At 48.0% G+C, this 25,088-nt stretch overlaps 1 protein-coding gene across 2 annotated transcripts; it reads left to right on the top strand.

Moving 5' to 3' along the window:
- The first annotated feature begins 11,533 nt into the window (after positions 1–11,533).
- On the top strand, positions 11,534–23,051 carry SKOR1 (SKI family transcriptional corepressor 1). 2 transcript variants are annotated; one of them, XM_031955327.1, is made up of 8 exons: positions 11,534–13,828; positions 15,517–15,613; positions 17,316–17,423; positions 18,231–18,302; positions 19,924–19,998; positions 20,519–20,593; positions 21,123–21,188; positions 21,572–23,051. In XM_031955327.1, the coding sequence occupies exons 1-8, from the start codon at positions 11,540–11,542 to the stop codon at positions 21,664–21,666; spliced, it is 2,877 nt and encodes a 958-aa protein (XP_031811187.1). In that variant the 5' UTR covers positions 11,534–11,539; the 3' UTR covers positions 21,667–23,051. The 2 variants fall into 2 exon arrangements, with proteins under 2 accessions (XP_031811187.1, XP_031811186.1); XM_031955326.1 differs by having other exon boundaries at positions 11,538–13,828; positions 18,231–18,272.
- Positions 23,052–25,088: the final 2,037 nt, after the last annotated feature.

Raw genomic sequence — 25,088 nt, 5'->3', positions numbered from 1 at the left:
GCTAGTGTGAGGAGTGGGAAAGTAAGGGAGGAAGAAAGAAATTTGGAACTAAAAATCTTACAAAAATGAAAATTGAAAACCATCTTACAGGTATTTGAAAAAATAGCATACTATTAAAATAAAATTTTTAAAAATTAATGTTGAAAACTATCTTAAAACATCATTGGAAAAATAAAATACTATCAAGAAAAAACCCTCAGAATTTTATTCATTTTGCTGTGCTACCTATTCCCAGATTGAGTTTGACAGTAAGAGTATGATGGTGCTTGGAAGTTGTGCCAACTTTCTGTGGATAGATTATAGATATTTTCAATTACAATTTCTATGATTTATCACTTCTCTTCTTGTGTGACTTAAAAACATCAAAAGATCTGGGTTTATATCCAAGTCTCCCTCCACAACACAAACTCAAATTCTTCTACATCTTGGTGGGTTGCTTTTAGAAGTAGCTATGGCAAAAAATAAATAAAAAGTAACACTTTGTGGCCTCTCAGAGCTTAGCTAGATTGGTCCTTGGAGGTGAGTCTATTACTGCCAATATATTTTCAACTTGATAGGCCTGTTATTGCTACTTACTATCTGTATTACCTTAGGCAAGTCATTTAACTTCCCAAAGCCTCAGTTTTTCTCACTTATAAAATGAAAAAATTGAACTAAATGGTTTCTGAGGACTCTTCCAGCTCTAAATCTATGATTTACAATCTTTTGGCCAATCAGAGCTTAGATTCTGCTGTCAAAGCCTTCAGGAACTTCCTCACCATCAGAGCAGGACCTTATAATGGCATTTTTTTTTGTGTTATATTGTTTCTATGATTTTTACTTCTCTTCCCCTCTAAATTTTTATAGCAGGTCTTTTGGAAAAATTCAGTCTTTGAACTAAGGAGAAAAGCAGGTTTTGAGCTTATGTTTAACCCAGAAATTTCTGGGAGAGATCAAGGATCCTAAAGGTTACAAAAGCTAGGACTGGTGGCAGCACTAAAGGGAAAAATGAACCATCACCCCAGCAATTCTAAGTCCTATAGGAAAGAATGAAAAAAGGCAGTAAGCAAGGCTTTTAAGGGGAAACTGCTATCCTCTCATTCCAGTTCAATCCAATCCAATAAGCACTTATTCTGTGCAAGGCACTTTGCTGGGATGAGGTGGCTAACAAAGATATTCCCTGCCCTCACGGAGTTATATTCATAACCAGATGACAGGGTACCAGGCATTTTAGCCCAGGCCGATTAACCTTGATTATAACTTTCCTTGGGATGACCTTGGGAGCCAAGAGATACCTGAAGTCTGCTTTCATACTGCCTTAAAGGTATAAAGCTTGCCAAGTTGTCCTTTTTTCCCTGCTCTTATTACTTCTTCTGTCTTCCTCTTCCCCCTTCTCACCCCTACTCAAACTTCAAAATAAGGATATAGCTAAAATACTTGACTTTCTAGAAGGCAAAATTCAAACCTTGAAGACAATTTGTAGGAAGGATGGTTGACTTCAGATTGCCACTCTCCTCCTAAAACATCTTCTCCAGTGGTTCTCCATTACTTATCAGGTAAAGTCCTGAATCCTCAAGGTCATAGTCCATAATCTTGCTCCAGTTTTTCTAGTTTTAGAATCCCATGCCAGTCAGGCAGATCTTTCTCCATCCCCTATGCTTGACTTGTGCATTCCCAAGTGTATGTTTATACTCCCATCTCACAATTTTCCTACCACCATTACCACCCTCAGCCTGGATTTTCCTCACTGCCTAATCTTCCCTTACCATCTTAACCTATTGTGAGGCTCACTTCCCTCTGAATCCCTACAAGTCTGCATCTATGTCATTCATGTGGCATTTAACACATTTAGGATGCTTTTAAATATTTTGTGTCTAAATCTTGATTCTTCTGCTTGATTGCAAATCCCCCCAGACCAGAACCTTCATTCAATCAATCAACAAGTATTTATTAAGTAACTTCTATGTTATAGGTAGTGGAGATACAAGTACAAACAAGGTATTTCTCCATATTTACAAAGAGCTTACATTCTAATGAGGGGAGCCAACAAAGACATAAAAATATTTTTCATGTGTATGTGTTAATAAATATAAATATGTGAATATACATAACATACATATCAAATGTAAATAACTACAAGGTAAATAAATGCTACAACATAAGCAGTTAAGGGATCATAAAAGGCTTCTTGTAAAAGGAAGCACTTGAACTCCATCTTGAAAGAAGAGAAGTTTTCTAGGAAGTAAAAGTGAAGTGGAGAATGTATTCGAAGCATATAGTACAGCCAGTTCAAAGACGTGGAACACGAGAAACAGAGAAAAGGCCAGTTTGCCAAATCGAAAAGTAAAGGAAGGTTCATTATTACTGGAGAGATAGGTTTGAAGAACTTTAGGAACTAAACAGTTTAAATTTTATTCTAAAGGCAATAGGAGATGATTGATTAGGGGAATGAAATGATTGGATCTGCACTTAAGGACAATTACTTTGGCAGCAGTGTGTAGGTTGGACTAGAATGGAGAGACTTTTGAGGCAAGGAGACCAATTAGGAGGCTGTTATATATGAATTTAGGAAGGAAAGGAGGGAGGGCAGGAAGAGAAGAGAGAGAAGAAGAAAGGAGTAAGGGAGAGAAAAGGAGGAAAGAAGGCTTCATGGGCACATATTTTGCATTGGAGAAGTTGCCCTCTAAAGAGTTCTAGAGACCCAGAGAATTAGAACTTCTAAGCCAAAATATATACATATATATATATGTGTGTGTGTGTGTGTGTGTGTGTGTGTTTATATATATGAGGATAGATTATCTGGGCTGCTTTCTGTAAGTCTCCATTCCCTCTCAGCTGTGATCTGGGGGAGGGGGTTTCCCTGAGGCAATAAAAATTCGGAGTCCTTTGGTTCTTTGGCTAATTGGGGTCAGAGAAAGCAGAGATAACTGAAATCCTTTGGGAATTCCCAACCCTCTCCTTTACCATCCATAGTTTCCTACTTCTAGGCTAAATGTTTTTTCCCCAGAGATATTCCTTGGGTAGTGGACCAAACACCTTGGGTCAACCTTCTTTTCTCAGTTCTGGGACAAATAGCTTTGATAAAGAACAGAATAGCCAGAAGGTTAGGGAAGAGAGTGGAAAAATGGAGGAAGAAACCAATTCTAGAATGCTGTTGTAATGTTAGCAGTAAAAGGAGATAAGCAGGCTGAAGTACCAAGAAGAAAGACATTTTACTACATTTACCCTCAGTCTGGTCAAGGGGATTTCTACAAAACTCTCCACTTCTGGCCTCTACCAGCTGCTGCCTTATTCTAGTATGAAGCATGCCTGAACTTTAGTCTTGAAATTAATCTCTGCTCATTTGAATGCTGCTTTGCATCTCATTTGGATGTTTCTCTGAATGTCAAATTTTACTAATATAAAGCTTCATCCTCAAATCTTGCTCCTCAGCTCATCTCTTTCTTAAGCACCCCCCCCTCCCCAGCACGTTCACCATTTAGCTTCCCTAATCTTTAAGGATCAAATAAAAATAAGGAGAAGCAAAGTAAAGAAAAAACAGTGAATCCTTTTCCCGGCTTGGGGGCCATGAGGGAAATCTAAATCCTAAAGTCCAGTGTTCTCTCTTGGACATTTACTTGCACCGTGGGAGTCTGGGGGGGGGGGGGTGTTCTCTCACCTCAAAATTCAATCCAGGATAGAAATGAGAGCAAGAGTTCCATAACTAAAAACTTTCCTCCCCTAACCCCGGCAGTTCTGCACCATCCACCCCTCCCCAAGATTCTCACCTCCACCCTTTGGTTCCAGATAAAGGTCCAGTCGATTTTTAGGACATTCGTTCTAGTTAGTCAGCACCACTGGTGTGCAGAAGAGGCAGCTCTGGAGGTTCCCGTTCCCCAGTCTCGGCGTACCCTCGCCCTTGCCTCGGCCCAGGCTGCCCAAGCTCCAGACTCGACCGGCGGATTAATATACAGATATTAAGTAAACAATAAATTAGCAAAACTACAAGAAAATTTTACAGCCCTTTGCATTTGGCAATCATTGAGTGTTAATTAGAAATTCATTACAATTAAAACCCTGCCTAAACAGAGCCTACACGCCTTAATTACATCTGATTTTTAATTCAGAATACGTGTTTACACAGTAAGCGATACGTACCCCATGATTATCCCCAATACTCTTTATACTGTACTAATTATGTAAATTAAACCTAATTAACTGACGAAAACTACCGTTAATTCAACTGTTAAAAGATATGTGCTTGCGGAAGGAGGCGAGCTCTCCAAACCCGAGCCAAAAGTGGGGGCGCAGGCTGCGGAGACTCCGGGGCGCAGATAACCTGAGCGTGGGACTTGGTGTGGACGCGGTGCCTGAGGGAAGCCGTGCGAACTGGAGAGGTGCGGGGGCCGTGGGAAGGAGAAGCGGGACCAAAGATCAGGTGAAATGAGAATGAGTAAGATTCGATTAAAAAAAAAAAAAAAGGGGGGGGGGGGGAACGAACCAGCCCTGTGAACAAAGAATTGAGTAAAGGAGCCGAAGAAATGCCGAACTCAAGGAGAACTAAGAAGAGGGCTCTAAAAATCGAAAGTGAGGGACGTTGGCGTAAACTCAGAAAGTGCCGGTGGCTGAGATAGAACTACCACTAGAACTGGGGCTCTATCTCCCACGAGCCCTGGTCCTAGAAAAAGAGAAAATCTAAATTCAGCCCTCTCTCCTTTACGGTCCTGGGCCGAAAAGCAAGAACTAGCAATCTGATGGGTTAGGGAGAAGGGAACTAAGAGAACTGACTTGTCCATCTTCGTTATGGGAAGGACCCTCGGCCAGTCCCTAGACTAGAGAGTCGGATCACCTCTTTCCCTCCTTCCCCCCTTTAAAAAAAATCAAATAACGCCTCCACATGGGAATACCTGACATAGAGCCGTGACCTTGATTTCAGTGTCCCCAGGACCTAAGATCTTGTTCCCACCTCCAAAACATTAACTATCTTCGCTCCTTCTTCCTGGCCTAGGATTCTTGTTGAAGCTTTTCTCCGAATAAAATTACTTTAGAGAACAGATGTCACTATCTTTCCTAAACTTTGAGCGCCCCAGAGTGAAGCCTGCTTTTGGATTCCGGCAAATCTAATTGGAAACTTCAAAGGAGATGGAGCTGTCCGATTGTGCTGGGTTCTGAACTCAGCCCGCCCCCACGTTTCGTCCCAGCCCTGATCAGTGCAACTCTGTTGCTTTCCCTTCTATCCTGAGATTCGGTCGTAGGGTCCTTTGAGCTAGTTCAGCACATTCTCGTCCAGAGCCAGTCTGGTTCTAAGAGACATCCCAGGAGCCCATCGAGCGGATCTTGGACTGCAGAGAGCTCCCTCTACAGAGGGGGCCCAGTCACAAGCTTTCGAACCTGGCTCAATTCCAGGTAATCTAGTCACCAAACTGAACCAGACAAGTTAGGCAATGTTTGTACAGTGATCGCACCCCAGCTAGACACAATGCAATTGCGTATGTGGTTAATACCCCGCAGGATGGGCAGTTGTGGGGATGGAGAAGGCACAAGGGGTGGTTCAGCAAGGCCTGGCTGACCACCTTCCCCTCTCTCTTGCCTCCCGGGCCCATCCTGGCTTCACAGTCGTTGTCACAATGATGCGGGATTCTGAAGTCTCTTTAGAAAAATCATTAAAAGGCGAAGAATAATTACCGACTGGGATTGTAATTATGGGGTGGGGGAGCCCAGGCTGGGAGAGAAGGGAAGAGCAGGGGGGTGGGTAACTGAGCTAGGGGACGGATTCAACAGTAATACCGAAAATGGGTTACTATGTCCCAGAGAGGGGCGGGGAGGAAGGGGATAGAATAGAAAAAGTGAGAGGCAAGATCAGAGACTGAGACCGAATTATCCAGAGATATAGAAACTAAGAACAAGGAACAGATGAGATCAGAAAGATAAAAAAAGAGATTGAAAGAAGGAAGGAAACTCTGGTTTGAGTTAAAATAGAAATATAAGAGATGGAGTTATAAGAAACGGGTGGAGACAGTAAGCATAGAAAGAGACAAAAAGAAGACATATAGAGAAAAGCATAGGTTTAGAAGGAAATTGAACAGGACACAGGACAAAGAAAGGAACTGAACTACGTTTCCTGAAAATTACTTTCCTGTGAGAAAGTTTTATGTCTTTCAGTGAATGAATTTAAGAGGGAGAAGAAGGTGAAACAAATTAAAAAAAAAAAAAAAAAAAAAAAAAAAAAAAAAAGGCAGACAAGCGAACAAATATGCCCTAAGGCTATCTTCTGGACTCCCAGAGAGAATCTAACATGACTTGCCCTATTCTCATTCCAAGGCTCCCTTCTCCCTTCCCAAGGAGAGTATCTGATCCCAGGGCTCTCGATTTGAAATAGGGAGAAAATAAAGAAAAAGGAGAGACTGGGCAAGGGGGAAGGAAGAGATAGAGAAGACCGAAGGGAGATAGAGAAAGAAAGTAAAAGAAAGGGAGAGAAGAAAAAAGAAAGCAAAGAAGCAAAGGGGGGAGAGGAGAATAGGAGAAAGAAAACGAAGTCAAAAGAGAAAGGGAATGAAAAGATAGAGGATAGGCAAAGGGAAAGAGATGAGGAAAGGAGGATAGGGGGAACGGAAAGAACTGAAAAAAGGAGAAAAGGGAGAGCAAAGAAGCAAAGACCGTAAGAGGAAGAAAGAGCCTAAAAGAAAGGGAGAACAGATAAAGAAGGGGATGACCTGGGAGCTGTTGGTAGGGGAAGATTTATAGCACTAAATCTGTTTCCAAGGACAAACTCCACTTAATAACACATTACGTGGCAGGCTCTGCGGCGCGTGTGGAGCAGGCCGGCAGTGCTGAGGGTTCCTGCGGCCCGCGGAGGCAGCGGCTCCGAAGTCAGAGCCCTCAGGCCATCCCCGGCCGTTATTAACTTCTGTTTGATTAGGGTAATTGTTCAAACTTGGGCTGGACAGTATGATTAATTACAGTTTAATTAACGTGTCCATTAAGAGCATTTAATGCCACGAAGCTTGTGGGGGGAAGGGAAGGAAGGCTTGGAGGTGGGGGTAGTGGAGAAGAGAGGAGCCTTTTTTTACCTTCTACACACAAGCTGACTTGTAATTTAAACAGGAGGAAAAGAGACTGGAAGGAACACAGACTGAGTAGAGAGGAAGGGGAAAGAGAACTGACTCAGGGAGGGGGAGAAATTGAGTAGAAAGAAAGCAAGGGATGAATGGAGAGAAAGAGAAAGAGAGAGAGAGAGAGAGAGAGAGAGATTGGTGAGCATGTGCTTGACCTCCAGCTCCCCCTGCCTGGCTCTGTTGGTGTCCCCTAACTAGCCCTACCAGAAATTCAGGGCCTGAAACCAAGGACCCCAGAAATGTAGCTGTTGCTTTACTAAGAACCCAGTTCCCAAAGCAGAGACCTCTCACTCCAGTCTATAGTCACCTCCCACCCACCCACCCCCGTCCCCCCACCCCCCACACTTCCAGTGCACACATACTCTACAAACGCATTAAAGGCCTGGTTCCTGGGTGTCCTCTCATCGATCATTCTGCGCAACACTTGAGAAAAGGTGGTTTCTTCCACCATTTTGGGCCAGAGAATGACCTGGCTATTTCTGACCGTGGCTGCCAAACGCCCAGTCCCCACCCCGCCCTCAACTCCCCAAATCCCAGACCTCGCGCTTCCAAGCATGCTGTCACATCGCACCTTCCCCCCGCCCCCGACTCTCCTATCCTCAGCCCCCCACCCGACCCCATACACATACACTTCCCACCACCCTCGACCGGACTTGGCTCCGGTGGCGTCTTCGTTTCCCATCCCGCATCGACCAGTCTTCCTCCCCCTCCGGCCTGGGGCAGTTTGCGGTGCTACATAAATAATACAATTCGGTGATTTCTCCCGCCATCGACCTGCCCGCGATCTGGGGCCTCAGTGGACAGGGCCAAGGGAGGAGGGGCAACAAGAGATTCGGAGTGAAGCTGTGAAGGAGCAGGGAAGCCAACCTGGCGGGCCGCGGGCACTTACCATCTCCACCGCCTCCTCTAGCCACCTATTCTCCTTTCCCTTCTTTGACACCCTTTGCTGCTTTTCCCCCTTCCTTCCCCAGCTCATCACCCTCCCCCCCAAACCTGAACATCTCCGAAACGCAGCTGCTACCTTTGTCGGCCCATTTCGGTATCAGCCCCGAGCATGGGGCTGAATCGGTCTCGGACCCCCTATAGACAAACTTTCCAAGCTGCCAGGAGCCCAAGTGGCGCGGAGCTTTGGGGGTAGGGTCTCCACCGCGCCCTCACCATCTCGTGGACCCAAGAGGTTAGGAATACGGACGACTGTGGCTACAATAACCCAGAGGTTAGCAGGGGGCCCTTAGCAGTTCTCCCACCTCATCCCAGTCCGGGGCCAGCCAGCAGCTTCTTGTTCTCTTCCCTTTCCAAGACCCCTATTTCTGTCCCTTTCCTACTCCCACTCAACCAAGGCCAGATCTCCGGGCGCCTGCAACTCCGGGTCCTGCCCGCCCGCCTAACGCTCTTTCCTTGCAAGCCGACCTTAACCCCCAACCCTCTACCCCATCTCTTCCTCCCCCTCCTCTCTTTACACCTCCCTCTTTCCTCCTCCCCGCCCCCACTCCTCCCCCCTCTCCCGGGCGCGGCGCCGCTCGCCCGGCCGCAGGTGCAGAGCTGGGCGCAGGTGTCTCGGGCCGGCCGCTTACCTTGCACTCTGCCCGGGGCACCCCCTGTCTTGTCCCCCGCCCCCTGTCTCTCGCCCTCCCGGTCCCCGAGCCCTGGGCTAGCCAGCCCCAGGCCGAGGCTGCGCGCTGAGTGACTGGCGGGCTGGGGGCTGATTGACGCGCGCCGGGCCCCGGCGAAGTGCGGCCCCTGCCGAGGTGCGCCCGCTAAGTGGGTGTGCCCGCCTATTATTTCAGCTGTCAGCGGATCGATGCGCGGCTCCTCCGACTCGAGCGCCGCTGCTGCCGCAGCCCCCGGACCGGCCATGTGGTCACTTCTCTTGTTGCGTCTCGGGCTGGGAGGACAGCAGCGCAGGATACTCACCCGAGCTCTCCCGTGAAGAGGACTCCGCTATAACTAACTCCCTTAGGCTCGCGGCCGGCCCAGCTCGCGGGACTTAGGGCAGAGGAGGGGGAGGGAGGGTGACAAGGGGGAGGGCTGAAGGGTGTGTGAGCGTGTGAATGTGTGTGTGCCCGCGCAAACGTGGGCCCGCACCGTAACCCAGAGAGCTGGGTGCGATTTCTGACTCCCGCCGGTTCCGTCACCCAAAGACAGTGACCCTGCACTACGGGGTCCAGCTGCCGCCTCTAGGTGAGTACCAGCGACGGGTCCAATTTGGAGCCCCTTCCCCTTTTATCGTCTCTTTTTTCGTTTCGTTCTTATTTTTAATTTGTTTTGCAAAACAAAACCCTAAAAGCTGACCCAGCCGCTAGTTTCTCAGGCTACAGGGTATCTCTACTCCTTTCTCTCTTACCCCCTCAGCCCCCGCTTCCTCCCACGCCAGGAGGCGGAGAAGCAGCTTTGCCAAACCCGCCTGGGGCCACGACACCTTCCCATTTCGCCGGCCCTTTTTCATTTTTCTCACTGCCGGCCTTTAGGGCTTTCCTTTCCTCAGCCCTGCTCCCTCCTGGCAGTAGACCCCCTGCTTCAGGAACAAGTCTCTGAAATCCGATTCGTCTCTTGGGGCTCCCTTTCTCCTTCTGTTCCCTGTTCCCGGCCTGACTGGAACTAGGTATAACGCTGTAGACCAGGAGTACGTTCTCCAAAACAATTTGGTCTCCAAAACAATTCAATGTTTCCAAGACCCCTACCCCCAATTCCCCTCCGTGTTCCCCTATGCATAGTACCCTGGACCGGCTCTTGAACAAATTAGAATTCAGATAGGGAATTGGCCTCCGGGGACTCCAGGACAGATTTTTCACTCGATGCGGGCCAGTTGACCCTCACATTTTCGGGAAACCGGTGCGATATTGTGTAATTACCTTAAAAGCTGTTCATCCTCTCCAATCCCTCCTCCATAAGCTCATTTACTAGGCTTAGGCATCCTTCTGCTAGGTTCCTGCATTGGACTTGTCCGCTTCCTTGCTTCTTTTAGGCTTCAGTGAAGGTTGTAAAAGGGGATATTCAACTTTTAGACATGGTCAACTTGTTTCAGGTCAATTTGTGGAGACCAAAGGAAGGAAATTGTGCAGAGTTGATACCTACACCTCACCCCATGGTTCCTTAAAAAGACAACTCGGGTCGATGGGGTTTCATTTCTTGAAATTAATTTGTCATCTTGGTTGTTTGGAAGGTTGTGGGGTGGGAAAGGTTGATTTTCCTGGACACAAGACAAATTAGAGCCTTGGCCAGGCCAGATCTGCGTTTACTGTGATTAAGGACACGTGGAGGGCCAGTGGCCGATCGGGGTTCTTCCAGAGTTTAAAGAACCAGATATTTAAAACAACCATTCGTGTCAAATGCTGGATAGATTCCGGCAACCGGAGCAACCGGGTTTTTAGTTGGAGGAGAATAGCGATCCTAAAGATCAAAATTACCTTGAGCTTCTCAAACGTTTCAGGAAGCTGCCAAGGCTCTAGCTTTGAAACTGTGGACACATTTGGAAAAATAATAATGGGAAAATAAAGGATAGAAAGAAATAACCCGAAATTAAAGGAGGCAAAACCCAAATCCTGCACTCTAGAAAGTGGAGAAGCAGTATTTAATGAATGAAAAATCAGGGACTTTTCGGTTGGAACAAAAAGAGGCAAGATCTGAAAAACTTTTCAGAGAATCCCCCTCCCCACCTCGCCAGATGGCCCAGCCCTAAAATGAGTATTTATCAGAAAAATGCGCTAAAACACAACACTATTATGGCCATGGCAGACTTTCCCACCAATAGTTAAAAAGAAAACCATTTAATTTTCCGTCTTTAATCTTTCAGCCAAAAGGAGCTTAGGGTGACTAGGAAAGGAACTGGTTTGTTTACACTTGAGCACTAGTCCACTCTTCTCCCCTCACCCAGTCCCATCCTGAAGCAGGCCGGAGGTGAGGAGATTTGCCGTTTCGGGTTGTGATTTTAGGAACTCAAATTATCCTAAATAGCTTTTAGAGAGGGACTCAGAACTCCGGACAGCAGACCTTGCCCAGTTATGCCCCCTCCAGTCCAGATAGTCTGATAATGGACATTGACAGCCCTCCAACCACCATGTGCCGGGGGCTCCCCTCTTAAGGGTCTCTCTGCTCATGTCCCCACCCACCCACACCCTGTGTGGCCACCAGGTTGGACAGAGAGAGAAGAGAACAGATTGTGAATGTCCTTGATTCAGGACCAGGGAAGCTGGGCAATTTTAGGGTAAATATCTCCTCCTCTTCCTCTTTTTCCTTTTCCTCCTCCTCCTCCTTCTCCTCCAACCCTGATGGCTTTTGTCCTAGCGCCAGCACATGTATTAATAACAAAAGGAAACTTATTATAGGGGGGTGACTTCTGTTGTGAATAACAAATGCGAAGCCCCCCACGCAGGCAGCAGCTCCCTGCGCCCAGCTGGGCGGGACTGAGCAGCGGCGCTGAAAATGGCTCATCTCCTCTCTGATTTTTCTTTTGCAGAAGTGGCGGCATGGAGGCTCTCGCCAGTCAGATGGGGAATGGGCGCGAAGGAAGCTCCTCCCCAAACTCCAAGCAGGAGCTGCAGCCTTACTCCGGCTCCAATACCCTCAAGCCCAACCAGGTCGGCGAGACGTCCTTATACGGGGTCCCCATCGTCTCCCTGGTCATCGACGGCCAGGAGCGCCTGTGCTTGGCGCAAATCTCGAACACGCTGCTGAAGAACTACAGCTACAATGAGATCCACAACCGGCGGGTGGCCCTGGGCATCACGTGTGTGCAGTGCACCCCGGTTCAGCTGGAGATCCTGCGCCGGGCCGGGGCTATGCCCATCTCGTCGCGCCGCTGTGGCATGATCACAAAGCGCGAGGCAGAGCGGCTCTGCAAGTCCTTTCTTGGAGAGCATAAGCCGCCCAAGCTGCCCGAAAACTTTGCCTTCGACGTGGTGCACGAGTGCGCCTGGGGCTCCCGAGGCAGCTTCATTCCTGCGCGCTACAACAGTTCTCGCGCCAAGTGCATCAAGTGCGGCTACTGCAGCATGTACTTCTCCCCCAACAAGTTCATCTTCCACTCTCACCGCACCCCGGAGGCCAAGTACACTCAGCCCGATGCGGCCAACTTCAACTCGTGGCGCCGCCACCTCAAGCTCAGCGACAAGACGGCCACGGACGAGCTGAGTCACGCGTGGGAGGACGTCAAGGCTATGTTCAACGGTGGAACCCGTAAGCGAACATTCTCCCTGCACGGCGGCGGCGGCGGCGGCAGCGGCCCCGGGGGCCCCGGAAAAGGAGTGGCCGGTGGTGGAGGGGGCGGCCCAGGCTGCGGAGGAGACCTTCCCCCTGGACCGCCGCCCCACAAAAGCCTTCGCTGCGCTGCCGATGACGACCCTACGGGGCCCCCTGGGCCACCGCCGCCCCCTCACCCGCAACGGGGCTTGGGCCTGTCTGGAGGAGCCGGTGGCGGCCCTGGCGGCGGCAGTGGGACCGGAGTTCGCAGCTACCCGGTGATCCCTGTACCCAGCAAGGGCTTTGGCCTTCTCCAGAAGCTGCCACCACCTCTCTTCCCGCACCCTTACGGCTTCCCCACAGCTTTCGGCTTGTGCCCCAAGAAGGATGACCCAGTACTGGGCGGGGGTGATCCCAAGGGCGCTGGCGGGGCAGGTGCGGGTGGAGGCGCGGGAGGGGCCGGAGGCGGCGGAGGACATTTACCCCCAGGGGCCGGGGCTGGACCAGGCGGAGGTACTATGTTCTGGGGTCACCAGCCGGCTGGGGCAGCCAAGGATGCGGCTGCAGTGGCTGCAGCCGCCGCGGCTGCCACGGTCTATCCGACCTTTCCTATGTTCTGGCCAGCGGCGGGCAGCCTACCTGTGCCACCCTACCCAGCTCAGAGCCAGGCCAAGGCCGTGGCAGCGGCGGTTGCCGCAGCAGCGGCCGCCGCAGCCGCTGCGGCTGGAAACGGTGGAGCCGGAGGTCCAGGAGGTGCGGGCGGAACAGGAGGCCCAGGCGGAGGCCCAGTCCCCCCTGGAGGAGCCGAGCCCCTGGAGGTGGTGGGAGAACCGGTCAAGGAAGGTGGCCTCGGAGGTGAAGAGCGGTGCCCCAGCGCGCTGTCCCGCGGACCTGGGGACGAGGACGGAGTAGAAGAACCACTGCCCCCGTCACTGGGTCCCCTTCCCCTGGCGCCACCCCAGGCCCCTCCGCCCCACCAGGCCCGCAAGGGTAGCTATGTGTCTGCCTTTCGACCCGTGGTAAAGGACGCCGAGAGTATAGCCAAGCTGTACGGCACTACCCGAGAGGCCTATGGGGCTGGGGCTGGGGCTGCCCGCGGCCCAGGGGGTAGCGGCGCTGGAGGCTACTTGAGTCCGGACTTCCTGAGCGAGGGAAGCTCTAGCTACCGCTCAGCCTCGCCCGACGTCGACACGGGAGATGAGCCTGAGGTGGACGTGGAGTCCAATCGCTTCCCCGACGACGAGGAAGCGGAACCTGAGGAGGAGGCCGATCCGGGCCAGTCAGTCGGAGGCGGCGGCCCTGACGGGGACTTGACTACCCCACTTCCCACCGGAGTCTCTTCCTCCTCCTCTGCCACCTCCTCCTCAGGAGACTGCCCAGCAGATTCATCCGATGGTGGCAGTCCCCACCATCGCCGGCGTCACGTGCCGCAGCCGAGTGGCCGGCCGGGTTTCGGAGCGGCTGAGGAAACAGGGAGACGCTCGGATGGGAGTCCAGAAAACGGAAGTTACGAGATGCGGGAAACCTGCGGGGCTCTGGGAGGCTCGGTTCCAGGCCCTGGCCCTGGCCCGGGCAAGGTGAGCCCCTTCCACTTATTTTCTTTCTCTTGGGATCCAGCCTACAAAGGAGTGGGAGCGGGGGAACTAGGAGGTCCCACGGTGTGATGGGCCAAGCAAAGCCTCCATCACCTAAGTGTTTAGTCAGGTTTTTCGCTCGTACCCCAAATCTCAAGTCAGTGTGTGGTGGAACTAATACTCCGTGTTGTGGATACACCTCGGCTGTCTAGGCACTATAGTCACGCAAAGCGGGTAGATTTCGTAGCTAGACGTCCCATAACCATTGGGCTTTTGATCTCATTTGATCTCTCAGGTCCCAGGAGAAAGTTCTCTTCCCAGTTACTTTTTACACGATCCCCTCCAACTGTTCATGGGGCCCCGTAGAACAAAATTCCCACAAAAATTGATATTGCTGTTGTAAACAGTCGTTGTAACCTGGAATATTACAAGTCACGTTTCCAAGATTTCGCAGTTCTTGAGTGATATTACGTTTTCTATGGAATGCAATTTTATTTCTACATTTCATAGTACGTTTGTAAAAAATAACACCCTGACAGAGACCGAGACAAAATACAGCATGTTCTGACTTTTCAGTGGTCCTGTGTACTTGATGTAACAGAGAACACGTATAATAAAACTACCATTGAAATGAAACAAGTAGATAAATTGGAGTGGGTTTCCTCAGTTCCTGATTTGAGGTGGTCTAGTGGTGCACTTGCATCCGATTGTTGGATTCATAAAAGTGAAAGAAAACAGAGGGGAAAAAATGCCTCAGAGCACTCCTGTCACCCTGAGACGCGGCTTGAGCAATTGGAAAGGTGGGAGGTATCTCTCTAGAATACGGAGATTCCTCAGATTCCACGTTACAACCTGACTACCAATTTCCGAAACGTGTATCCAATAGATTTTTATTCCTCGGACAAAGCGGCTTGAGGGAAGTTTAGAAAGAACAGTGACCTAAACGATGCACAGTTGCTTGGTGGGGGAAGGAAGGAAAGAAGAGCTTCTCGACGTAGTTCGGTGACTGGGGAATGGTCTCATTTGAGTGTGAGTGTGTGTGTGTGTGTGTGTGCGCGCGCGCACGTGTACGTGTGATTATGTATGCATGTATACATGCGTATGGGTATGTGTGGGTTTCCGAACTTTGTGTTGGGGCCCAGTAGACTATACTTGAGCATCAAACAAGGCTTAGGTTTTTAAAGTGATTCGAACACCTGTATATTTACATACAAATAATTAACCTATTAGGATTTCTTTTATGCGGGGGTTTCGGGAGGAGAGGAAAGGGAAGAGGAGAAATTATGGAAAATCAGACGGACGTTGAATCTGTGGGGGCTGTGAGCTTTGAAAAGCTCTTGGCCTCTGCGGCTAAATTTTTAATTCAGGTAATTTTCTCTAGAGCACTAATTATATTTAATACAAACCTATTGTGTTAGTCTCGGAGGCCGTTTGGCTTCTTCGTCTGCGTCATTTAAATCGCGAGGGTGGTCATTATACTCTAGCAAAGGGACTCTGGGCCCCTCCCCTTCTTGTTCCATCCCCCTTCTGTTTGCACACAGACTAGTCCCTCCCTTCACCTGGTCCCCCTCCCCCAATTTAATCTTGTTGGAGCGTCTCCTTTCCTTGACCCAAAAGGGTGTCAGAGGGTCCTCGGGGCTGGAACAAACCGCCGCCCTAATTGCATCTGATTTCTCCCGTTCGCTTTGCAGGTGTATGCGCAGGAAAGAGACGAGCACTTGCAGACCCTGAAGAGCTCTTCGGCGCTGGGAACGGCGGCCTCTTACCTTTGCAACCCAGAGGCAAATGGTAAAGATGGCCCTTTCTCCCTTCTTCCCTACCCGAGACACTTCGCTGAAATAGTCGGAGAAGAGGAGAATATGATAATAGAAATGAGAGGGAGAGAAAGAACCCCAACAACTTAAACTGTACTAAATTAAAAGACTCCCCCCCCTTCCCTTCTCATTAGTAAGCATTTAGTTCAGTTCTAAACACTGGTTTCCATTTTGACTCTCTCCTTTAAACTCATCCACCCATTCAGGGGGCTATTTATTGGGCACTTATTATGTGCAAGTTAGAAGCAGCTTCTTTGAGTGGATCTGTCTGGAGGAAGCATTGTAGTTGGCTGTTTGAGATGTGTGTGATCATCTACATTGTACAGTGGTTGACGGGAATAAAATTGAACGGGAAACATTTTAGCGATATATATATAGTGATGAATGTGTGTGTGTATATATATGTCGTATGCAACATGTTATACACACACACAACACACATGAAACATGAGAGACAAGATAGCTTAGTGGATATGGAGCCAGCATCAAAGGCAGAAAGACAGAAAGATCTGGGTTTACCTAATCTCTCAATGCTAGGGAAACATTTAACGTTGCAAATCACAGAGAAGCTGCCATCCTGAAAGGATAGAAGGTATTTCCCACTAGGGAGCTCTCTCCCAACGAAATTACAGGTCCAATCCTTACCCCCCATATGAGGGTTATCAGAGAATTTTTAGGGCAGTAAAGTACCAAAGGTTCTTTGTCGTTTTGTTTTTTTTTTTTTTCATTGACTCCTTTGGTGGAAGCTATGAGTTCCTTCTTAGAATAATGCTTTTAAATAATTCTAGTTAAAGATTAGTGGAAATAAAAATGGATTTTTCCCCCTCTACCTACAAGGGAGGACTTCTCTGGAATCCCTAATCTAACCCCTTCTATTTTTACCAGATCTGAGTTCCAAAGGAAAGTCATTGTGTGTGTGTGTGTGTGTGTGTGTGTGTGTGTGTGTGTGTGTAGAAACAGAAAGAAAGAGAAGAAAAGAGGGGGGGGGGAAGCTCTTTCAAGGCAAACTTTCCTAGTGTATTCTGTGCCTCAGTAGGCAGCCAGTCCTGCCTATGCCTTTAATAGGCACCGTTTAATAGGCATTAGCCAATGATGTAAAAATATATGGAAGAAACTCATAAATTAATTTCCTCCCCTCTTCTCTCCCTCCCTGTTTCTCTTTCTCTCTCTCTCTGCCTGCCTGCCTGCCTGCCTCTGTCTCTCTGTCTCTATCTCTCTGTCTCTGTCTCTGTCTGTCTCTGTCTCTCTGTCTTTTTCTCTCTCTTTCTCTGTCTGTCAGTCTGTCTCTCTTTCTCTGTCTGTGTCTCTCTCTCTGTCTCTCTCTCTCTGTCTCTCTGTCTCTCTCTCTCTCTCTCTCTCTCTCTCTCTCTCTCACACACACACACACACACACACTAGCTAGTGGCCCAGTATTTCCACTCAATGTAGGTCATTTGTCTCTGATGGGTTGGTTCTGTGGAATGGGGTTGGGGGAGGAAAGGAAGGTTTGCAAAAGAGTGAAGATTTACCCAAGAAAATGATTCCAGGGAGCCTAGCCAATCTTCCAAGAGCAGAGGGATTAGGCAGCTCCCCTAAGAGGTCTTTAATAAGCACCCTATCCTTAATTATGTAATTAAGGATATATTCGATCATACTTTCATTGCTTGTACTTGAAAATCCGTTTATTCCTTTTTAAGAGCCAGATAAAGAAGACAATCACTCCACGGCAGAGGATTTGGAGGCTAGGAAATCCTATCAAGACCAAAGGAGTGTCTCTCAGCCCAGTCCTGTAACCACAGACCGAGGTGAGTTAAACCCCCACATCTGCAGCAGCCTTCCCAGCCCTGTCTTCCTTGCCCTCTACCGCTCCCATCTCTACCTCTTCCTGGAACTGGGAGGGAGGGATTGGAGCTGCCTCTGGGGAACTTCACCTGTGTACAGCTCTTACTGACTGCTTGGCGAGACTGCTGAAGGGCAGATACACATGATGGAGATATGGACATTGGAAAGGAAAAGGTTTTAAATCAACAGTAAGAAGCTGTCCCCTCCAGCTTCACATGGATAAATATTTAAATAACTTTGCCAGTCATGAGTCACTTTCTCTTCTGTTGTCCCCTGATTTCCCAAATCCCTCTCTACTCTGCCTATACTCCTCAGAATTCCATTTACTCCTAGAGTCCTAGCCTGTGCCGAGTAGTTCCAGTGAATGGGAGCCAGAAGTTAGGAAGGGGAAGGACAAAGAGAAGAGGAAAGGAATGGAGTTAAATTAGGAAAGTTAAGTTTAGGAAGGAAGTTAAGAAAGAAAAAGAAATGTGGGCACTGAGCCTGAAATGCAAGGGGCTTTTCATGCAGAAAGGTAGCCCGATGTCTTCTCGCCGGGCCTGGATATATGGAAACACATCAGTAAAAATGATTAACCCTCTCCCTGAGGGAACTACTCAAGAGTATGAATCCACTCTTCTCCCTTCTCCCTATTCCCTCATGGGCAAAGAAGGGATAGTTTAAGGCTGAGCTTCCACATGGGTTGACTAAGGTGTTTCCAAGTAATCTACTCAAATCAAGACATTCTTGTCAGCTGCTGACCTTCTGACTTGTTCTTGTGTCTGTCACAGGAGAAGAAGGACTGACCTTGGATGTCACTGGAACTCCGATAGGTGAGAAAGACATCGAGAACCTCGCTAGAGGTGAGGGCTCTAAAACTTAAGTCTTCAGAGACAGGAAGTCCACTTGAGTGAGTGTGAGTGTGTGTGTGTGTGTGTGTGTGTGTGTGTGTGTGTGTGTGTATAAGCTGCTTGCTGAAAGCACTTTACCAAGTAGAAATCCCATTCTTTCCAGAATCTGGGGTATTAACCTAATGAAGAATATCAAGACCCTACAGTCTGGGGTGAGGAAGGGCCAAAGAGAAGGTGATTCAAACAATCTTTCTGGAAACATAGGCCTGTAGATAAGAAGACTGGGTTAGTTTGAAGAACAAACAAAAGGACCTTCATCTACTTTAGATTTAGCTTTCACTTAAAAGCAGGTTAGGAATTTTTTTCTCTCCTTTAGGTCTCTGGATTTTCTGGGCCTTGATCCCACCTATTGTTTTTGGACTGAATTATCCTAATAACCACCCCCAACTCTCCCTTTCTTTTCCTATAATAGAAAAGGTCTGGAAGGATTAGAGAAGCAGATAGAGAATGGGGTGTGGAAGGACTTCCTTTTGATTTTATACAGAGTTTCTGCCTCCTGTTAAAGAAATTCTGTTAACCTTTCAAGGAGAAGTGTCAATAACATCCACCCGATATGGCAGACATTTTCAATCTTCAAACTTTCGAAAAGGAATAGCTCTCAGGAGCTTCCAGAAGCCTTCCCCAGAAGTTGGGGTTAAAGATTCTTGGCAAAAACATAGGCTATATCGATGAAGAGGGCCCCTGTTCCCTGCTCCCTCTGCCCCATCCTTTCCATCTCTTGCCTTCCAGCCAAAAGAAAGAAAAGTAGTCAAAATGTCTGGTTTCTCTGGAGACAAGACTCTGCAGGGTGGAAACATGAAATAATGGATCTTCTAGTCTTGGCTCTATCGTTGGCTCATTGTGAATATGAGCAAATCACTTTAACTCTCTTGCCTTCAGTTTGCTCACCTGAAAAAAATATTTCCAGTTTTCAAAATACCACAGTTCTGTAGGCAGGCAGAAAACCATATGGATGGATGCAACATTTATGTAGGGAGGTAGGAAAATAGTCCTGAGGCCCCTTCACTGAAGTTTTAAGGACTGGGGCAGGAAGAGATGCATACAAATACGTTACGTCTACTACTCCTGGAAGTATGTTTCCTTTTAACATTCCAGTTTTAGTTTTTATAGGTCTGCTATGTGGGTAAGATTAATAGTGGGATATGATAGACCTAAGTGCAGTGGATAGTGATTAGAGTAGGTCTAATCCTTTTTTGGATGTCCACTAAATGCTCAATTTGGAAGTGACAAAAGGAAGGGGAAATGACTGATTAGCTGAGGTGACTAGAACCAGTTTCTCTAGAAGCCTGGTGTCTGGCTTGGAAGATTGCTCCGCTTCCTGCTCCCACTACCACTACCATCCTTCTATTGAATACAAATAGGAAAAGTAAGACAAGCCCAGTCTGCAGACACTGATCCCAAAGTCAAATGGGGATGGAAATAGTGTGGGGTAGGATTTTCCAGCAGTGGGGTATGGGTATGACCCTGAGTCTGTAGAAGAACTTCAGAAAGCTTGGGATGGGGTTTAGGAGTCTGAGGCTCAGAGCTGTCCTGTCCAGAGACCTGCAAAGCCTTACCAAGCTGTTCCTCACAGGTGAACTGCAAAAACTGCTTCTGGAGCAAATGGAGCTCAGGAAGAAATTGGAACGGGAATTCCAGAGCCTCAAAGGTATGTCCCTGCTCACCCTACTCTCCTTGTACTGTCCACTCTCCCTTCTTAATCTTTACTCTTCTTTCCTTTTTATTCACATTCTTTGTCCTCTTCCACCCTCTTCCTTCCTCCTAAGATAAATCTAGTTGCCTTGCTCTCCCCCTCCTGTCCTTCTCTTTCCTGCTCTCTGTCCCCACCTTTTTTTACCCACTTTCCCTTCTCCCCTTCTTTTCTCCTTTCCTCTCCCCTTTTTCTTCTTTCTTCCTCTTCCTTTCCTCATCCTTCTCCTCCCACAACTGTCTCAGGGTTGTAGGCTAATGCCCAAGCTAGCTGGGCTTCTCCACCAGGCCAATTGAGGCAAAGAACTGTCCCGATATGTCCCGGCCCATCCCTTCCCACTCCAATGCTCACAAACACATTTGCTGTCAGTTCGCCAAACACACATTTTCTGGGGCTCTCTGGAGGGCCACCAGCCTGAGTAAGGCATGCGGGGGTGGGGGACTGTACTTAACAGTTCTCACTTAATCAATTTGCACAGATAATTTTCAGGATCAGATGAAGAGGGAATTGGCCTATAGAGAAGAAATGGTACAACAGCTGCAAATTGTCAGAGGTAAGACTCGAGTCAGGTGAGCGCTTGCAAGAGGCCATAACTACCTCTTGTCTGGTAGGGGCTGTAATGTTAGTTCAGTCATTTGGATTTAAATTGAAGGTAATTTAACAATTATTTTTTTTATTTAATATCCTTTGTATACTCTGATTAGCCTCAGAATGGCAAGCAAGCCCAACAAACGGCTTGAAGGCATCATTACATGGAGTGATTGAACTTCTTATCGCGGCAATTTCCATGGTTTCTAAATTAAAAATCGAGGCGTAAAATTACCTGGGAAGTAATGCCTAAGTTTGCTTTAATTTTGGTTAGATCCATCTGCCTTTAAGCGCAATTCCCAACCATTACTTTCCTATACCATACTGCAGTCATAAGCTAGTGTGCTGCGGCTGTGTGTTTGTTTCCAACCCACAACTCCGAAGAGTTATCCCAACTAAACAGTCTGATGTGTTGGTAATGATGGGTGTGGAAGAATAGAGAACACCCAATTCGAATTCATTTCGGCACCAACCCTATCCCCATTCTTTTTCAGACACTTTGTGTAACGAATTAGACCAGGAAAGAAAGGCTCGTTATGCCATCCAGCAGAAATTAAAAGGTGAGGGGAGCATTCTGTCCCCTCCCACAGAGGCCTGAAGTTGGGGAACTGGGAGGAGGAGGAGGAAGAAAAGAAAAGATGGAAAGGGAGGAAGAAAGAAAGGAAGAGGGAGGGGGAAAGCCTAGCAGACTGATAAGTCTTGAGTCTGTCCAAATAGAGGGGAGGGGTTGATGGAGGGGATAAATGAGGAATATTTGGGTATAGAGAAATGTATTTAGTTATAACTGGATTTTCAAAAAAACCGTCTAGCTACCGTTAGTAGACAGGTGAGATTCCCGAACTGAAGACTTGGGAGAAGGGAGGGGGGGAAATGGAAAATCCTCTAGAGTGGGGTGTGGAGGGGAATAAGACTGGGCCCTTGGCCTGGGTTTGTCCCTTTCTAGAAGCCCATGATGCCCTGCACCACTTCTCCTGTAAGATGCTGACGCCGCGTCACTGCACGGGGAACTGCTCATTCAAGCCTCCGCTCCTGCCCTAGCCCAACCTAACGCAGCCGAGCCGCGTGGACACACCTACAAAGCCATGCTCCTCCTCTGTAAATACGGGGCAGCAACCGAAAGAGAGAAACAAGCCATTTATAGCAGAACGATGTAAATACTGATCTCCGGACGCGCCCTCCTCCTCCATCTCCTAAGCCTCGGCCCACTCTCCCCCTCTCCCCACATTTCCCCTTCGGTCCCTGGGATTCAGACTCAAGAGGTTCTAAGTGTAAATACCGCCTAAAACTAAGTTGAAATTCAGGGCATCGGACCACAAAAGTTAAACTGGACCAAAGGAAGAGGGGCAAGGAAAAAACAAACAAAAACGAAACGAAACGAAACCCTCACCAACTATCCTGAAGGAGAACACGCGGTCCAACTGTACAGTAACAGACTGTCGATTGTGAATACGTTATCAACTTCCCGCCAGCGATGTTCCATGCGTGATCACTGTCTGATTGAAGTCCTAGCTACCTGTAATGTCCACTTCTTAAACTCTCGTTCCTAATGACAAAGTGGCTATGTGCAATGGATATAAATGTACTGTGATTCTCTTAGTACAGCATTTGGTTTAACTTAACCTTATTTATTTATGAAGTAATTTATTTTGCTGTTTTCCTCCTCATCCCTCCCTCCCTCCCCACTCAGTTTTGATCTTTGGGCTTTATTTAATTTATTTTTAGTTGTAATTATTGATGTAACAGCACTTTAAAAGGGCGACCACCGACTCACGAGATGACAACCTTTCAACTTTGTTTTGGGAGACATTTCTGTATTAAGTGACTTTGGTTCTTTAATAAAAAATCTCGATCATGGGGGCGCCGGAGGCGAGCGCTGATGAAAGGGCACGGGCGGGGAAGATCTCGATCAGGGTTTGGCAGTCAACGGATCTGTCCCTAAACTGAGGGAAACTGCGGAGAGGGACGTCAGGGTACCGAGTCTGCCTTGGAACCGAGGGATCTTGTCTTGTTAACATCTTCATTTTTGCTAATAACCATTCTGGGTCCGGGAGGAAGGAAACTGGGGCAGAACTCGGGTCTCTCTGGATTGCTGCGATCTCAGCTACCGCGTCCGGCAATAGCCCAGTCGGTAGATCAGGCTGCTCCCCATCCATCACACCAGAAGGAATCATTCATACTTCTCTCCCCGCCGCTCCCCTCCACACATACACACTGGCACACACCACACTCCCTCACTCTGAGAAGCGAAAGCACTGGCCAGATTATGGTTATGTTTCAGTCCCGGGCGGGCAGTGGAAAGACCAGGAGGGAAAGAAGGGGGACTCTCTTTAACTTCACCGCCAAGTGTCCTATATCCTCGGTTTCTGAAACCCCGGGAAAGTTGTCCGGGCACACCAGACTCCTGCCCAACTTTAGAGGTCTTGATTGCTTCAGACCTGGAGTCAGGTGAAGAGTGGGGCCAGCCGCTGGGATGAATGCAGTCCGAGGACCGAGGGAAGGAAACTCAATCGGGTTCATTACCTCTCTTCTCTCTGTCCTCCCCCGCTTCTGGGTTTTGGAAGTTAGGCCTCCGGGAACCCTCTCTCCCTGCGCCGGAACTGACCCGGGTCCCCCGCGTTCTCCTGGAAAATGGGGGCGAGGGCTCCTCAGGTCGCTGGAAGGAGATTCTTTCTCCCTTCCTCCCCCAGTTCGTCATCCCCTCCCCCTTCTCCGGAGATCCAGGAGTTCATTAGTGGGCCATTTATATGCTTGTTTCACACATGAAAGTAAAACACTAATGAGCTCAGAGAGAGGTTTTTGGTGTGTTGGGGGTTTTTGTTTTGTTTGTTTTGTGTTTTCCCCCCAAGGTGGTTTACACAGCTATTAGCCCTAAATACCTGTTTTTTAGCCCAGACTTACACGAACGAACAAAGCCGAGTGCTCTGAGCTCACCTCCAACCTTTACAGGAGTTAAAAGAGAAGTTGCCCCACTCCCCCCCGCTCCCCTCCCCCCCACCCTCACTCCCGACAGGGATGGCTCCTTCCTTACCTCCTTCGCCAAATCTTTCCCCCAAACCGGTCCCGCTGGAGAGTGAGGACACATTCATAAGGAAGGGAACTCTGGGGTACTGGGTGAGGGAGAACAGTCTGGCGCACTAGGAAAATTCACCAAGTCCTTTTTTTGTGGTGGCCACAAGCCAGGTATTTAAAAGAAACCGTTTTGGTGTCTCATTACTGAACTGTTTTGCACGCAATCATAGTTCATATTTGCAGCTCTTGTAAGATATTCAAAGGATTCTTTACTTTGTAAGTTTTAAAATCTGATCTTTCTCTTCTTCTTGCCCACTAAAACCCCAACTCCAATCATGTTGTCTAACACCCCCATCTCCTAGAAATGCTTCTAGAAAGGGGACAATGGGTTAAAAGATCCTGTTCAGTTTCGTCTAAAAGAGCATTTGATGATTCTTGAACATGAAATTATGGAGCAGGGGTGCCCGTCTCAAAAGAGGGGGATAAAAACAAGGATTCATGCTGGTAAACTTGATTAACTAAGTTATGATAAATGCTGATTACGGGATAAAGAAAGGTAGATTAAAACTTGCTAAAATTGCTCCTTTCATAGATGTACAGCCTGGATTCCTGGGAAACAGACGAACTGGTGATATCATTCACCACTGAGGCCTTTTCCAGTTTCTTGTACCCAGCCTGGCCCAGAAAGGCTTGAGTTTAAACCCAAGAAAATGGGGGTCTGAGTGGAGATGAGGCAAGAGAATCAGTTCCCATGGAAATTCCAGGCTGCTTGAAACTGGCTGGTGCTTGAAACCAGGGACAGTCCCAAGTCATCCTCAGAAAACTTAGCCGGCTTTTTCTGGACAATGCAAAGACTACTGGGCCAGGAACACAGTCCAATATCCTGAAGTCTGAATTGAAGCAAATAGTAAGACCTTGGGCAAATCTGTTTCTCTAGATTTAATTTGTTTTTCCTAACTATTCAGCTATGGATGAGGACTAAGGGATCCCTTTTAGCCTGGATTGTTAACCTTCTTTGTATCCTGGGCCCCTTCTGCAGTCTGTGGAAGGCTATGGACTCTTCCTCAGAATTAAGTTTTTAAATGCACGAAACAAAATGCATAGGATTATAAAGAAACCAATTATATTGAAATACAAATGTAATTTTTTGCCCCATCCAAGTTCATGGATCCTTAGGAAATCTCTCCTTTTGTTTCCTCCTCCCTCACTATCTTTGCAGCCCTGATATATATATATAGCATATAGATTTAGAGCTGAAAGGGACCTTAGTGGTCACCTAGTCGTTTCAAAAAAAAGCTTCACACTGTACAAATGAGGAAATTGAAGTCTAAGGTCATACAGGTAGGAAATAGGCAAGTTTGGATTTGAACTCAAAGTCTGATTCCAAAACATGTTGTTCCCCACCACCACCAGTTTATTCCCTTTAAGGATCCATTTCTTTCTTTTCCTGC

This window comes from Sarcophilus harrisii, chromosome 2 (assembly GCF_902635505.1).
Source record: "Sarcophilus harrisii chromosome 2, mSarHar1.11, whole genome shotgun sequence".
NCBI classification, from domain to species: domain Eukaryota; kingdom Metazoa; phylum Chordata; class Mammalia; order Dasyuromorphia; family Dasyuridae; genus Sarcophilus; species Sarcophilus harrisii.
The sequence above is the reverse complement of the archived record's forward strand: the minus strand, read 5'-3'. Positions and strand labels throughout refer to the sequence as shown.

Bases quoted from the DNA above. Each gene is read 5' to 3' on its own strand.
- SKOR1 (XM_031955327.1), top strand. From the start codon at position 11,540: ATGGAGGCTCTCGCCAGTCAGATGGGGAATGGGCGCGAAGGAAGCTCC. The intron at 20,594-21,122 runs GTAAGACTCGAG...ATTCTTTTTCAG, and splicing joins ACAGCTGCAAATTGTCAGAG to ACACTTTGTGTAACGAATTA. The intron at 21,189-21,571 runs GTGAGGGGAGCA...GTCCCTTTCTAG, and splicing joins CATCCAGCAGAAATTAAAAG to AAGCCCATGATGCCCTGCAC.